This window comes from Narcine bancroftii, chromosome 11, assembly GCF_036971445.1.
Source record: "Narcine bancroftii isolate sNarBan1 chromosome 11, sNarBan1.hap1, whole genome shotgun sequence".
NCBI lineage: Eukaryota > Metazoa > Chordata > Chondrichthyes > Torpediniformes > Narcinidae > Narcine > Narcine bancroftii.
In genome coordinates this window covers 74,209,268-74,223,153 of record NC_091479.1, presented here as the reverse complement: position 1 = coordinate 74,223,153, position 13,886 = coordinate 74,209,268, and the positions used below count along the sequence as shown (strand labels likewise).

Sequence of the window (13,886 nt, the reverse complement as noted above, 5' to 3'; positions counted from 1 at the left end):
ATGGTGGCCGGTAGCCTTGCCCATCTCAGTCTTCTCAGGAAGTGCAGTCACTGTTGCACCTTCCTGACAAGTGAAGAGATGTTGAGCATCCACAATAGGTCACTAGTTAAGTGAACTCCAAGGAACTTGGTGCTCTCCACTCTCTCTACTACAGAGTTGTTAATGTGTAGTAGAGGGTGGTCGTTCCTGGTCCATGATCATCTCCTTTCCTTGTTCACGTTGCGACTCAGGTTGTTACTCTTGCACCATTTCACGAGATTTTCCACCTCTTCTCCGTAGTGCAACTCATCATTGTTGCCAATGAGGCCAACTACTGTTGTGTCATCTGCAAATCTTTTTTGATTTTATTTAAAAAATTTTTAGACCATACATGTAGTCAAATACAAAATTAAAAAATACAAATAAATTATTAGACAAATTTATGCTGCATGATAGTTGTAACCCCACCACCCAACCCCCCCCCCCCACAAAAGACCCCCAAAAAAGTGTGTGAGAAAAGAAAAAGAAAGATAGAGTGGAAAAATAAGAAAGGTTGCTGCAAAGTCCTGTTCACTCCACAGATTTCAATGCATTATTTAACTAGCCTTCTTCATTGGAGAAGGTTAATGTGGACTCGGACTGAAAGAAATTCAACCAAAGATTTTCACCTGAGATCTCTAAATATGATCTCCATATTTGCATTAATATGTCATACTTATTTCTTAGGTTGTAAGTAATTTTCTCAAGGGGTACATTCTGCATTCCAGCGTGACATACCTAGATGGGAGTCAGACGTCCAGGTAACTGCAATGTACTTTCTGGCAATAGTAACAAATTCAACTTGATATTTAGATCATTTCAATTTATCCCCATTATATTTCCCAGTAAAAACAATACTGGGTTTTGTGGAAATGGAATTCCAATAATCTGTATGAAAAAAAAATTCCTAAATCCACCCATAAAGGCCTTTGGGACATGACCAAGTCGAGTGTAAGAAAGTTCCTAGCTCCTTGCCACATCTAAAACATTTATCTGATGTCTGATTTTTAACTTATTTAATTTCTGTGGCATGAGATAGAACTGATGCAAAAAATTGTATTGTACCAATCTATACCTTACATTTATTGTGTTGTCATACTGTCCTTGCGTAAATCAGACCAGTTTTGCTCATCAATACTTACATTTAAGTTTGATTCCCATGTCTGTCTAGATTTATGAACCCCGTTTATGGGCTCCTGTTTGAAGGAAAAAATACATTGCCAAAATGAATTTCCTTGTGTTTCCCTTTTGAATCAGAGTCTCCATGATAAAAACATTGTTGGCCCCAATCTTTCCCTTAAGCATATGTTCTTAATTGAAAATAGCAGAATATTGTGTTGGTAAGGATTCCATATTTATTTTTTAGTTGTTCAAATGACATAAATTTCTTCTGCTCGTAGCAATCCTCAATATATCTGATCCCTTTATGAGATCGTCTCTAAAATGTTATTACCCATTATAAAAAGGGATGTTTGTTTTGAATCAGAGGTGTTTTAGGAGATAGACCCCCTTTTGTTCCAATCTCATAATTTATTTTATACTAAATATGTTTTAACAAGGGGGCTTCTTTCTCATCAGATATTAATTTTGCTTCCCATTTATATATAAAATTTTCTGCTATTCTCACTCATACTTTTTCAAGTTCTATTTTCAACCACGCAGGGTTGTCTCCTTCCTCACAAAAGAAAGTAAGAAATCTCATCTGGGCTGCTCGGTCATGCCTTAAGCATTTAATCAACGTGGTTTTTGATCTGGTACTGGTCGTGGTCTAAAGGATCCATGTGCCCTTTCAATGTCATTATTTTGTCCAACCTCTTCTGATCCCAGCATTCTGGGTATGCCTTCTTGGAAGAAATGAATAGGATCTGGACCTTCTTTAAGTCCAAAAACATTGATATTATTCTACTAAAACTTTCTCCTGTATCCACTTTTTCCCACCTTTTGTTCCTTTCAGTGGCCCACGTACTTGTTTCATATTCTACTTTTTCAACTCTTTCCTTTACATCTTCCAATCCATCTTTTACAGTCTTAACTCTTGCATCCAAGTTAACCATGACAATTTGCAGATTGTTCACAACCTTAAGATACTTGTTCGTTTTCTTTATTTGAAATTCTCAGTTCTCTCATTACATCTTCAAGGGTACACTTAGTGCTCTCTGAGCCTTTTGGCTGTTTACTTTTACCAATCAGCAGGTCTTTCTTCTGTGTAGCTTATTATTCTTCTGCACTGTCCAATGAGTCTGTAACGACTTTATCCATCTCCTCTGTGTCCTGTTGGAGCAGTTGGAATCTGCTTGTACTAGCAAAAGCACAAGCTGTGCCAACAGGCAGCAGAAATATACCTCCAGTCGCCCCAATGGGCGAAGTACTCATGCAAGGAGCGGATCGAACTCCAGCCCCAGGTTTCTTCTGGCCAACAGACCTCTGGTCCCGATCTCCTTTGGCTGCCTGTTGGGCTCCAGAAGATCCCGCAGCAGTTTTGTTCCTCTTTGATGACATTCTTGAAGAGTTTAGATTTTTTTTCTTCAAGGTTATGTTTTAAAGCTTCATTTATTAACTCTTTTTAAAATCACTTTCACAGAAGGGTAGGGTTCTTGCTTCCCCCACCTGCAAGCTTGATGACACTATTGGAGCTGGATCTGACAATTCTTCAAATACTCCCGTTGCATCAATCTGCTTTTCAAACTCGAATTGCTAACATTTGAAGACATTTTAATTGTTCATTAATATTTGGAATGAATCATTAATCTTTGATTTTTGTTTTCTTTCCTCAGGCCTTTAAAGCATTTGATAAATATGGAAATGGAAAGATTAGCTCATTGGCATTCCACCAGGTGCTGAATAATGTATGCTTCAGAATGACAGACAGGGAGTTCAATTACCTCCTCGGCAAATTGAAATTGGACTCTGAATATATGGTGGACTGGCTTGACTTCCTTCAGACATACACCATTTACAATTACAAGGTCAGTATAGTTAGCTGAATGTTTTGTATACAAGTATTCAGTTCTTTACCTCTCCGAACATCTGGTTTTAAATAGCACATATAATCTTGCTTCTGCTGTACATCGTCTGGGGGCCACTTAATAGGAAGCATAAATAAGGTAGAAAACCTTTGTGATCAGACTGCTGTAACTTGTATCTGAGTACTGCTTCCAATTGTTGTTCAGCATAGAGAGGTACTAATTCATCATCGATGGAAAATGGTAGGTGGTAATCAGGTGGAAGAATTCTCGCCTCTATTGGACCTGATGTTATGATTCATCATGGGGTCAGCAGTCAACATTGAGGACTGTGGAGCTAAAATGTGTATGGGGCTCCTGATAGAGGAATCTGGAACAAGGTAAGAAGTGACTTGCTAAGTGTGAAAATATTAGGCTACTGTGAGACTGATCTATCGGACAGCACTGGCAGTTTAGACATCTGTCCCAAATACTTGGCTTGCGGTGTTCCACATTGGGTCTGCTCTGTTGTGGTTAACCAATTTAATTGCAATACATATTTGACATAAACAATTGTAGAATGTTTTAAACTCTGACCAGATTCCAGTACATCACATTCCAAAATTCATTTTCTAACTGATTTCTTTATTCACCCAGTTTGCTTGTCATACAGCTGTTCTCATGAGAATAAAATAACAGCTTCACTTAATGTGTATTTGTGTGGTTTAATGGAGTCCAATTTCTTAGCTTCAATGCTTTTTAAAAATACCTGCATATATATATTTATTAAAAGAAAATAAGAAGATTATTCTCTTCTTCCACGATGGTGAGTAAATTGTTTATATTGGAGTGACGTAAGTCACATTGGCATTAAGCCTCTAACATTGTGCATTGGACCCCGGATGAAGTCATAGTTTTGGGGACTGTACACACTAGTAATTGTACTCTTACTTAGACCACTTTTGTGTAGAATACTGTTGGCATTTTTGAGGAACAGGACTGCAACAAATATCATCAACTTTTCCATTGAGAGCTATCGATTGTGATTTGATTTTGGAAATGTGTAGGAAACTGAACAGGAATAATTCATGGTGAATTTCTTTAATTGAGTAATTGCGCCATATACACATTCAGATAATCCTGGTGCTGATATTTGAGGTGGATTGAATTTTGGGGAGAATTTATTTTTCCTGGTTTACGCACAATTTTACAGTTTTCATTTTGTAGAACTTGAGCTGGACCTGCTGAGAATTGTAGCTCATCTATCTGAACCTGCCAGCATTTCTCAGGGACTGTTACCAGGGCTACCACACAAAAGGATGGCAGCTCTGCCAAAAAGGTATGAACCTGGGAGGAGGAGAGAGGTGTCTTTCACTGCTTCTCTGCAGGGCCCTACTGCCCAGCCCATCTGACAGACAGCAAAGTACAAGATTATATCACCCTTAGAATGGGGCTGGTGGTGTTAATTTTATGCTGTCAACCCAGGAGATCCACGTTCAAGGTGATGGTGCCTAGACTTGGAGGATTGCAGGCTCTGGGGAAGCAGCAGACAGTGCAAACCACCACTCCCTGTCTAGAAGAAGTCCCTACTGGATAGGAGACCACAGCAGCGGACCAGCACAGGGTTAAATGGCCGAAGGACTCACACCAGGCTACGGGCCTGCTGCTGACCAGCTTGTGGGAACCTGCTGATGATGCGTGAGGTGTGAAGAGCTCCTGTAGGGCCTTTGGCTCTGAGTTTCCTAATCGTTTGGATGGTTCAGATCCAGGCCGAGGACTTGGAAGCCTGGAGCTCGGTTTCACCATGAGAAAGGATAGAAGGCTGTTTGGCAATGGAGGTAACAGGATGCAGGAGGTGGCAGGATCCACGGACACTATCTCTGAAGGGACTTTTTTTTTGAGAAAAAAGTAGATTTGTCCGGTGTTGCATCTTCCGAGACTGCCACGATGTCACGACTTGCCATTTCATTTCAGGAAGACTTCAGTCATCAAGTCTACATCAGCAAAGGGAAGTCTAAACTTGTAAGTTAGCATCTTACCAGAGCTGTATGTTCTGGCCTTGTGTCGCCATCTTGTGTCAGCCAGTGAATAAAACTGCAGCATTCATCTCTGAATCAGCTTTCAAATTGCTACTGGGTTGAAACAAGCTGGCTATGTGTTAAGTTTATTTTTCAGATATTACTGGCACAACTAGTGTTATTTTCAAATCTATTGTCAGAGTACATACATGACATCACATACAACCCTGAGATTTGTTTTTACCTGCGGGCCAGTCAGAATTTCTACTTAACGGTAATATAAACTGTACTTAAGAAAAAGATATGTATACAAATGAGAAAAATGTAAAACAAGAAAGAAATGTAAACAAACTGTGCAAATACAGGAAGAAAATATTCAGTAATAAATAATGTACAAACTGAGAGTTCTTAAATGAATCTAAAATTGTCTGTTGTTTCGGAGTCTGCTGGTGGAGAGGTAGCAACTATTTCTGAACACTGCCATCGGAAAACAGGTATAGGTATAGAGGAATTGGTATCCCCATACCAGTCCATGATGGAGCCAGTAAGCACACTTCCACTACGCATCTATAGAGGTTTGCTAAGGTTTCTGATGTAATTCCAAACCTGTGCAAACTCCTGAGGAAGTCGAGGTGCTGACATGCTTTCTTCATGATGACATTTGTGGGTTGAGTCCAGGAAAGGTCCTCAGAGGTAGTGACTTCCAGGAATTTAAGTTTGCATACCCTTTCCACCTCTGATCCGTAATGATCATTCGATCGTGCACCTTTGTTTTTTTCCCTCCTTGATTTTGGTGGCATTGAGTAATAGGATGTTGTTCGTACTCCATTCAGCCAAGTTTTCACTTTCCCTCCTGCATGTTGAAACATCTCCCCTTTATATGCAGCCCATCACCGTGGTATCTTCAGCAAATTTGTAAATGGTGTTATTGTCATACCAAGCCACACAATCATAAATGTAATGTGATTTGAGCAGGGTGCTAAATATGCAGTTCTGTGATGCTCTGGGAGATTGTAGAGGAGACATTCTTGCCAATCTGCACTGATTGGAGCCTGGAGGTGAGGAAATCCATGATCCAATTACACAGTGGGGTATTGAGGTCTTGGAGTTTGCTGATCAGTTTTGAGTGAATGATGGTGTTAAATGCTAACTATAGTCAGTAAAGAGCATCCTGATGTATACATCTTTGTTGTCCAGGTGTTTCAGGGTTTTGTGAGATGGCATTTTCAGTAGACCTGTTGCTCTGGTATGAATGGATCCTTGTTGCCACTCAGACTAGAGCTGATATTGCTTCAACTGCAGCCTCCCAAAACATTTCATTACTGTGGATGTGAGTGTTATCCATCCCTTCAAAACGTACCTGGGTGTCGGTCAATCAGTGTAATTTGATGGCACTTGTGGGCCAAAACTCATGTAACTTTGCTGCATGTCTAATTTTAAAAAATAAAATCCATGAGTCTGATTGAGGTGGTGCTAAACCACCCGACTGGTACTGTTGAAATCCACGAGGAATAATTATGAAAAAATATAATTTTGCATTTCAGGCTGCAGAGGTACCCTATGAAGAAAATCATACCACAAGACCCAAGTCATCACTGCACTTAACAATGGATGATATTATGTCCAACATTCGGGAGGTTGTCAATAAATGTCTCTATACTACTACTCATGAGTTTGAAGCCCTTGATTATGCAAATATACAAGTTATTTCCAAGAAAAACTTTAAAGAAGTATTTTTCAAGCATTTCATGAGTCTCACAGATGAGCAGGCAAGTGCTGTAGAAACTGGAATTATATCATCAGTTTGCTTTCTTGCATTAAATTCTAATCAACGTGCTTTGCATTAAATGGCTTAGTGAAGAGGATTAGTTATTTTTCTGCATTTTTCTTTTGATTTAAGTATAGTAATTTAATTAAACAGAAAATGAGAGTTTTTTTGTGTCGAGTAGTTGATGTACACTTCTCGCATGTGGTCTAAAACTGTTGCCATCCTTAGATTAAAGACTGATTAGTTATCATTATCCTGAGTGAAGAACGGGCACAGGAAAAATAGAGACATTAATTTGTTTCCTCAAAAAGTGTATCCTGTGTAAATCATTACCAAAGAGAGAAAATTTGTCACAAATTGGATTGTAACATGAGTTTAATCTGCCAATTTGGCAAGTTTTCTACCCATGTACAGGCCAATTATTGGGTAGAATTTTTTTTAAAACTGCACCTTGGAGGTGGGTTGCCGACCCTTGTACATGCACTATGTAATTGCTGCTGGTCAATTTGTAAGCGATCATGGCTGCCCGGGTAGAAAATTGCGTGCAATGACAGTCTTCCTTACCCATAAACCCCCCCCCCATGCCATTGGGATGCCAGGGCGGTTCCAGCAGCATGAAGGATTATGGGTAAAATGTACAGCCATTGCTCCACTCCCGACTCCACCTTCCTGCCCCAGTCCTGACAGCGTTCCGACTCCCTGCTTGCCCCAGCCCCAACAGCACCCCCTCCCACTCTCCTGTCCCGATTCCGCTCCACTTACCTTTTGGAGGCGAGCACAGAATACGGAATTCCCTGCGGGGTCTCAAGCAATGAGGTGAGTGCACGACACGTCAATGAAGGGGCAGGAGCGCCCTTAAATTTGACCAGGCAATTTAGAGTCCAGTGTGTAAGGGGCTGCACGGGCTCTTGACACGGGTAGGATACACTGGTGCCGAGCAGCCCCAGTTTGTAAACACCTAAAGTCTGAGGAAGTTTTATTTATTCAAAATTAATATGCACGTATCCTGAAATCTTAATATGTTTACATATCCAAGGAAACAGTATTTTCATAACTATTCATTTATTTGTATAATTAACATAGAGTTAACTTTTAAATAGAGTATGATTTTTGAATTTCGTCTTTCAGTCTCCAGATACGTTGGGCAGCACGGTTAACGTTGTGTTGCAACAGGGTTAGTGACCCGGGTTCGAATCCAGCACTTTCTCCCTGTGTCTGAGTGGGTTTCCTCTGGGTACTCTAGTTATCCACCCACCCTTCAAAATTTACCGTGATTGTAGGGTCAGAAGGAACTAATTACTGTGCTGCAGGTCTAAATTAAACATTGTCTTTTTTTTTCAGTTTGAAAACCTGTGGAATAATTTGCCAGTCAATGATTATGGGAATTTGGAGTATCACAAATTTCTGAAGCAATTCACTGAAGCAGGGTCACTGGAGGTGAAGAGTGGTCGAACATCACCAACAAAACTGTCAAGAGTTGGAAGTACGAGATCTTCCAGTGTTCAGAGTCGTAAAACACCATCTTCCTTTCAAGGCAATGAACAGGTACAGCCTGTTTAGAATTCTGCTGAAAGCTCTCTGATTAGAAAGCACAAACCCATGATAACATGATATTGCTATACTTGCCTTGTCATGCATCTAACATCAATTGGTCAGTACAGATTAGTGTTTTATTCACAAATTAATATACATTTTGCTGTGCTATTATTTTTCCAGCAACTTCAAGGCCCAATTTGTTCATTATAGAGACCTTAAAGTGATTTTCAACATTTTTCCGCATTTACATTTCATTTGTTATCAAATGAAAAAACAATTTCTGGAAGATCTCGTTTCAGAAATTTTATTGGTTTCATCAAGTAAATGTTACATAGGTACATAATAATAAATTATTAACAAATCACTTATAATAATAAAAATGGTGTTGAGACCTATGTTACATTGAGAAAAGGTTAAAATATCCTGGGGGAAAAAATACACTCTACTAATTATAAACCCCTTCCCTTCAGAGGCTTCTGGCTGAACATAAATGGTCCACTACCCGATAATAAAAGGGAAGGTAATCAGGGTCAAAAACCAAAAGATAACGAATCTTACAAATTTTGAATATAATTAAGAGGTGAATCCCATAGGGGGTGAGGCAAGGTGGCGTAAGGATCAGACATGCCTTCCAGTCCTCTCCTGACTCTATCTTATTGTTTTGTCTAGAAATGCCCGTTAAAATTCTTTAAAAGTTTAGATAATTTCAGTGCTGTTAATTTAACTTATGATGGTACAATTGGTGGAAAAGAGCAAAAAAAAAACGACAACAGATCATCAAAAAACTACATTTTCCAAAAGTTCAAGTTTTGGAGCCTACCTACAGGAAAGACACCGGGACTCAGCGTGAAATGGATCCCAGGAGAGAGGTACAGTGTTCGGATGTAGAGCTCTATGTTACATCGGTAGAGCCCCCTAAAGAGGGCGCCAAACAGCCTTTAGAACAAAGAGTTACTCAAAGGCATTTGTCAACTGTAGAGGTGGCGCTGCAAACTGCATCTCTTGAGATACAAGAACCTATACAACTTGATGTACTGGGAGAATTTAATACATTATGGACTGGGGAAAACCCCGGCCAGCGTCCTCCAGTCATTGCTGGAGAGGCTGTGGCTGGGGTTTCCACACGCAGTCATACTACAAGGAAGGCAACCAGAATGAAGGAAGGAATAGAAGATCCTTTGGAGAAGAAGCAGGAATCTGTTGAGCCAAAATCTCTTCCAATTGAAAAGATTTTTGTGAATCTTGAATCTAAATTATATTCTACAATGCAGGGATTATCCAAGATTATGACTGAACTTGGTACTAGGTTTAATAGTTTGGTGAAAATACATTCTCAACAGATGGCTGAGTTTGGAGCTTTTAAGCTTGAAGTGAGAGATAAATTTAATTCGTGTGAAGAAAATATAGACGAAATACGGGATCAAGTTTTTGATGTGACCAAAATGGTCGAAGACCATTTTAAAAATTTGGTGAAAAAGATTGATATTTGGAAAACCAATCCAGACGGAACAATATAAATATTATTGGTTTGCCGGAAGGTATGGAGGGACCAGACCCAAGAAAATTTTTTACTGAATGGATTCCGCAGGTGCTGGGTCAAGAACATTTCCTGGAAGGTATAATACTGGAACGTGCTCACAGAGCCTTGCGTAGAAGACCTATTTCAGGTCAAAGTCCAAGACCTGTTTTGGTTCGTTGCTTGAATTATTACGACAGAGAAATAATTTTACGAGTGGCTATTAGAAATGCACAACAGAGAAAATCACCCTTGATGATTCAAAATAATCGAGTTTTCTTCTATGTGGATTTGAGTCAAGAAGTTATGTTCCAACGACGGGAATTCAATCCTGCTAAAGAGTTGTTGTGGAAGAAAGGTTACAAGGCAACCTTTAAATATCCAGCTGTTTTGAAGGTTTTTCAAGATGGTTACCAACCAAAGTTCTTTGATTCTCCAAAGGAAGCTATAGCATTTGCTCAAGAGCTGCCAATTACTCAGTTTCAACAGAGACATAGTCCGCCGCGATCTCTAAGGAGACAAGAGATGGAAGAAAAGAGCCGTGCTCCAAGAAGGAATGGTTGTAATGGTGACTCGGCAGTTGGAGCTGATTAAAAGAAGAGTTGTCCTTTTTTGTTTAAAAAAAAAGGAATATTAAATAATGATGATGTTAGTTTAAGATGAAGTGAGAGTTGGGGGAGAGAACTGGATAGGCACTATTTCCTGAAAGTCATCTGCTACGTGTGAGTTATCTCATACCCATTTTTTTTGGGAGTTACCGCATTGCGCGGTTTAGTCGGGAGGGGGTATTTTTAACCTCCTACCCGTTTTATTTCTTTTTTTTTTGTATTATTAGATTAAAGAGTGAAGGGTTTTTTTCTTGTTTAAATATAAAAAAAAAGGATAAGAAAGTATTTGATTGTTTAAAAAACTAAAAATTGATGTGGTTTTTTTTGTAAAGTTTATTCAGTAGATAAGGAATATCTGAAATTTAAATGTGAATGGGATGGATAAGTTTGTTTTATATTTTTTCTTTAACTTTAAGGTGAAAGGAGTGGTAATTCTGGTGTATATTATTTTGCTATTTTAGTTATAGAACAAAGGGAATAATGGTGAAAGTTATAAATTGAATTGTACAATTCTTAATGAGGCTTGAATTTTGTTTGTGGTTAATGTTCCATTTGTTGAAGATATAGATTTTGTTGTAGATGTGTTTTTATAATTTGGATATCTGAATTTTAACGTAATGATTGGGGATATTTAAATGTGGTATTGGAGCTTTTATTGGATAACTATTCAAGAGTAAAAGGGAAAAATGGTGGAAGAGTACTAAAATTGAATTGTTCAATGCTTAATGAGGTTTGAATTTTGTTTTAAGATGGTGGTTTATGTGACTAATATGATGATACATGTGAAGTTAGTTGATATTTGGTGAAGGTTTATCTCGATAGAGAAAGTTTTTTTTCATCTTTTTTTTCATGCTACAATTTTTTTTTAAGAATTGATTATTGTTTAAGAATTTTTGATAGATAATGTTACTAACTTTACTAATTTTTTATATTAAGTTTGCGTTAAATATATTATTAACTTTATTAATTCTTCACTCTTTATTTTGGGGGGAAAGGGGGGTTGGACTAATTTGTCGGGTTATTAATGTGTAATAATTATTGGGGAGGGTATAGTTTATTTAGATTACTGATATTGTATTGTAATTTTATTATTTTATTCTTAATTTTTTTTTAATGTAATCTTATATGTTATTCATGTTATAAAATCTTAAATAAAGTTTAAAAAAAAAAGTGAATCCCATAAAGAAACAAAATTAAGATCCATTTCAGTTGTGGAGCATCTAATTTTTTCTGAAGTCAGACGTACCAACATTTCATACAACCATTTGAGTGTGAGTGGGAGGGACGGCATCTTTCCATCTCATTAATATGGCCCTTCCAGCGATAAGGGAAGTGAGACCAACTACATGGGATTGTGAAGCAATCAATATCAGACCCGTTGGCCCATTTATTCCACAAAGAGCAAGAAAAGGATTTGGAGTCAAAGTAATGTTACGAACTAAAGACAAGGTGCAAAATACACCTTCCAAAAAATTGGAAAAAGAAGGACTTAACAATTTCTGGAAATTCTGATGTGATATATTTGTAATCCTGCCATCAAACTAAAAAACGATTCATTCATGAGTCCCAAAATGCTGATTAACCATTTCGACCCATGAATATTACCTGACCCATTGAGTTCCTCCAGCTTCTCATTGTTCACTAAAATTGCTAACAATTTGCCAAATAGTGTTGGAGAAACTCAACAGGTCACCCACAGCCTATGTAGGAAATAAATGGTAGTAAACATTTCAGGCCTGAGCCCTTCTTCATGCCGCAATAGACCCCAGCATCTGCAGACTTTCTTGTGTGGAAGTGATAAACTTGCTTTGTTGATTCCGGTTCCGGATGATGGCAGCGCAGCACGGCTGTATCAGCTTCTCCAGACTGTGATGTTACTGAAACGGTCTAAATGGATGCAGATTGGACAGTAGCGCTGTGGAGATGGGAAGTTGAGAAGAGCTGTGAAGTAAGGTGAAGGTGTGGAAGAAGCAGCGCAGCCTGGTCTACTGCTGTCAAGCCTCTGCTCTGGGTACAAGGCTTCTGGATGTTGGGTGCTGCTGGTGGCCAAGGCGGAGATGCTGTGGCAGGCTGCGTCTGTGGAGCTGTGTCGGGGTGTCATGAGCGGGCAGTGTAGGCCTGGCCTTTCTGTGGAGGAGGTGTTTGGGAGCCTGGAGGTTCGGGAGACTGTGCCATCTTGGAGCATGGGGCCCTGTAGCGGATGGTGGGGTGGGAGAGGAGGTCGTGGGGGGTCTCTCTACCATTACAGTGTCAAAGCTGACAGGCCTGAATGGACGTAAAGTATGTGGCAGTTCTTCTTTTCAAGCCACTGGACTTTTTAAAAATCTCTGAAAGGTGCCTATTATCTAGTTTTTCATCTTTTATTGTATTGTTAGCACTTTATTATACTAATTATGTAGTTTTGTGTAGGTGTGTTTTAGTCTTGTGTAGTTACCTGTTTTGGTCTGGAGCAGAAATGGTGTCTTATGTTGTCTGATGTGGGTAGCGTTGTGGTTTCTGGAGGGCGTAATTTCGTTCTTAACTGTGTTTGGTTTTTAAATGACTATAAAGGCTACTACTACAAGTTTCACCTCAAAACAAAATTGAATCTGGCATCGCACCTCGAGAAATTGGGCTCAGCCTCGTACAGTTCTCCTCCTCCTAAATTCTCCCCTGCCATCTGATTTTCAGCTTGATTTTGATCATTTGTTTTGCTTTGGGTTTATGTTGTTGCAGGACCAAAAAGCTAATTTACCTTATCTGAACTATTCCTGAGTGATGATTCAGTAATTACAACAGCACTTTTTACAGCCCCAGCAACTGGAATTCAAATCCGGCACTGTCTGTAACGAGTTTGTACATTTTCCCTGTGGGTTTTCCTCCAGGTGCTCTGGTTTCCTCCCACCTTGCAAAGAGATACAGAGTTAGTGGGTTAATTGATGACATGGGTGTGATTGGTCGGGGTGGGTCGGAAGGGCCTGTGGCTGAGAAAAAGATTTAAGTCAAGAACTTCTCAAAAATTACAGTGCAAATAATTATTTTAATCGATAACTGAAAAACGCAGCTACTCTAAACTAAGTTTGAATACCTGGGATTAATTTTAAGTTGCCATATAGGCTTGTTTGCCTGATCTGTTGTTTATTATGAACTCTTGCCGCAAGCTTCAGAAGATGCAAGATGTGGCTTTCACTGCCATGTGCTCCGAAATGTTTTTTTATTCAACTTTTATTTGGCAAATTACTGATTCGTTGTGAAAAAAGGTTTCCTAGTAGAATAATAGCCTCCCCGTTACCCCATCATTGTTTTTTTTCCTTTGTGTTTTGAAGCTATTGGAGTTGTCACAACAACCAGGCCCTGTGGCATCACTGAACACTGAGGCGATTGAGCGGAAGCTGAAGAAAGACGTAAAAAGATTCTGCAAGGAGATACAAAAGGAATGCAAAGAAAAAGACACTGCTGAACAAGGTGAAATTAATGCTGCTGATTTTCAGGGTAAGTTAC

General features: G+C 39.1%; 1 protein-coding gene across 4 annotated transcripts in view; it reads left to right on the top strand.

Moving 5' to 3' along the window:
• The window catches only part of efcab6 (EF-hand calcium binding domain 6), a 100,276-nt gene that overhangs the window by 69,226 nt on the left and 17,164 nt on the right, over nt 1-13,886 (top strand). For all 4 annotated transcript variants that reach the window (XR_011346579.1, XR_011346578.1, XM_069903406.1 and 1 more), the window contains exons 24-27: nt 2,793-2,984; nt 6,523-6,747; nt 8,088-8,291; nt 13,712-13,877. Coding sequence is in view for 2 of the 4 variants with exons in the window: in XM_069903406.1 (XP_069759507.1) it covers nt 2,793-2,984; nt 6,523-6,747; nt 8,088-8,291; nt 13,712-13,877 (787 nt within the window). In the remaining 2 variants the exon portion in view is untranslated. The remainder of the gene's footprint in view (nt 1-2,792; nt 2,985-6,522; nt 6,748-8,087; nt 8,292-13,711; nt 13,878-13,886) is intronic.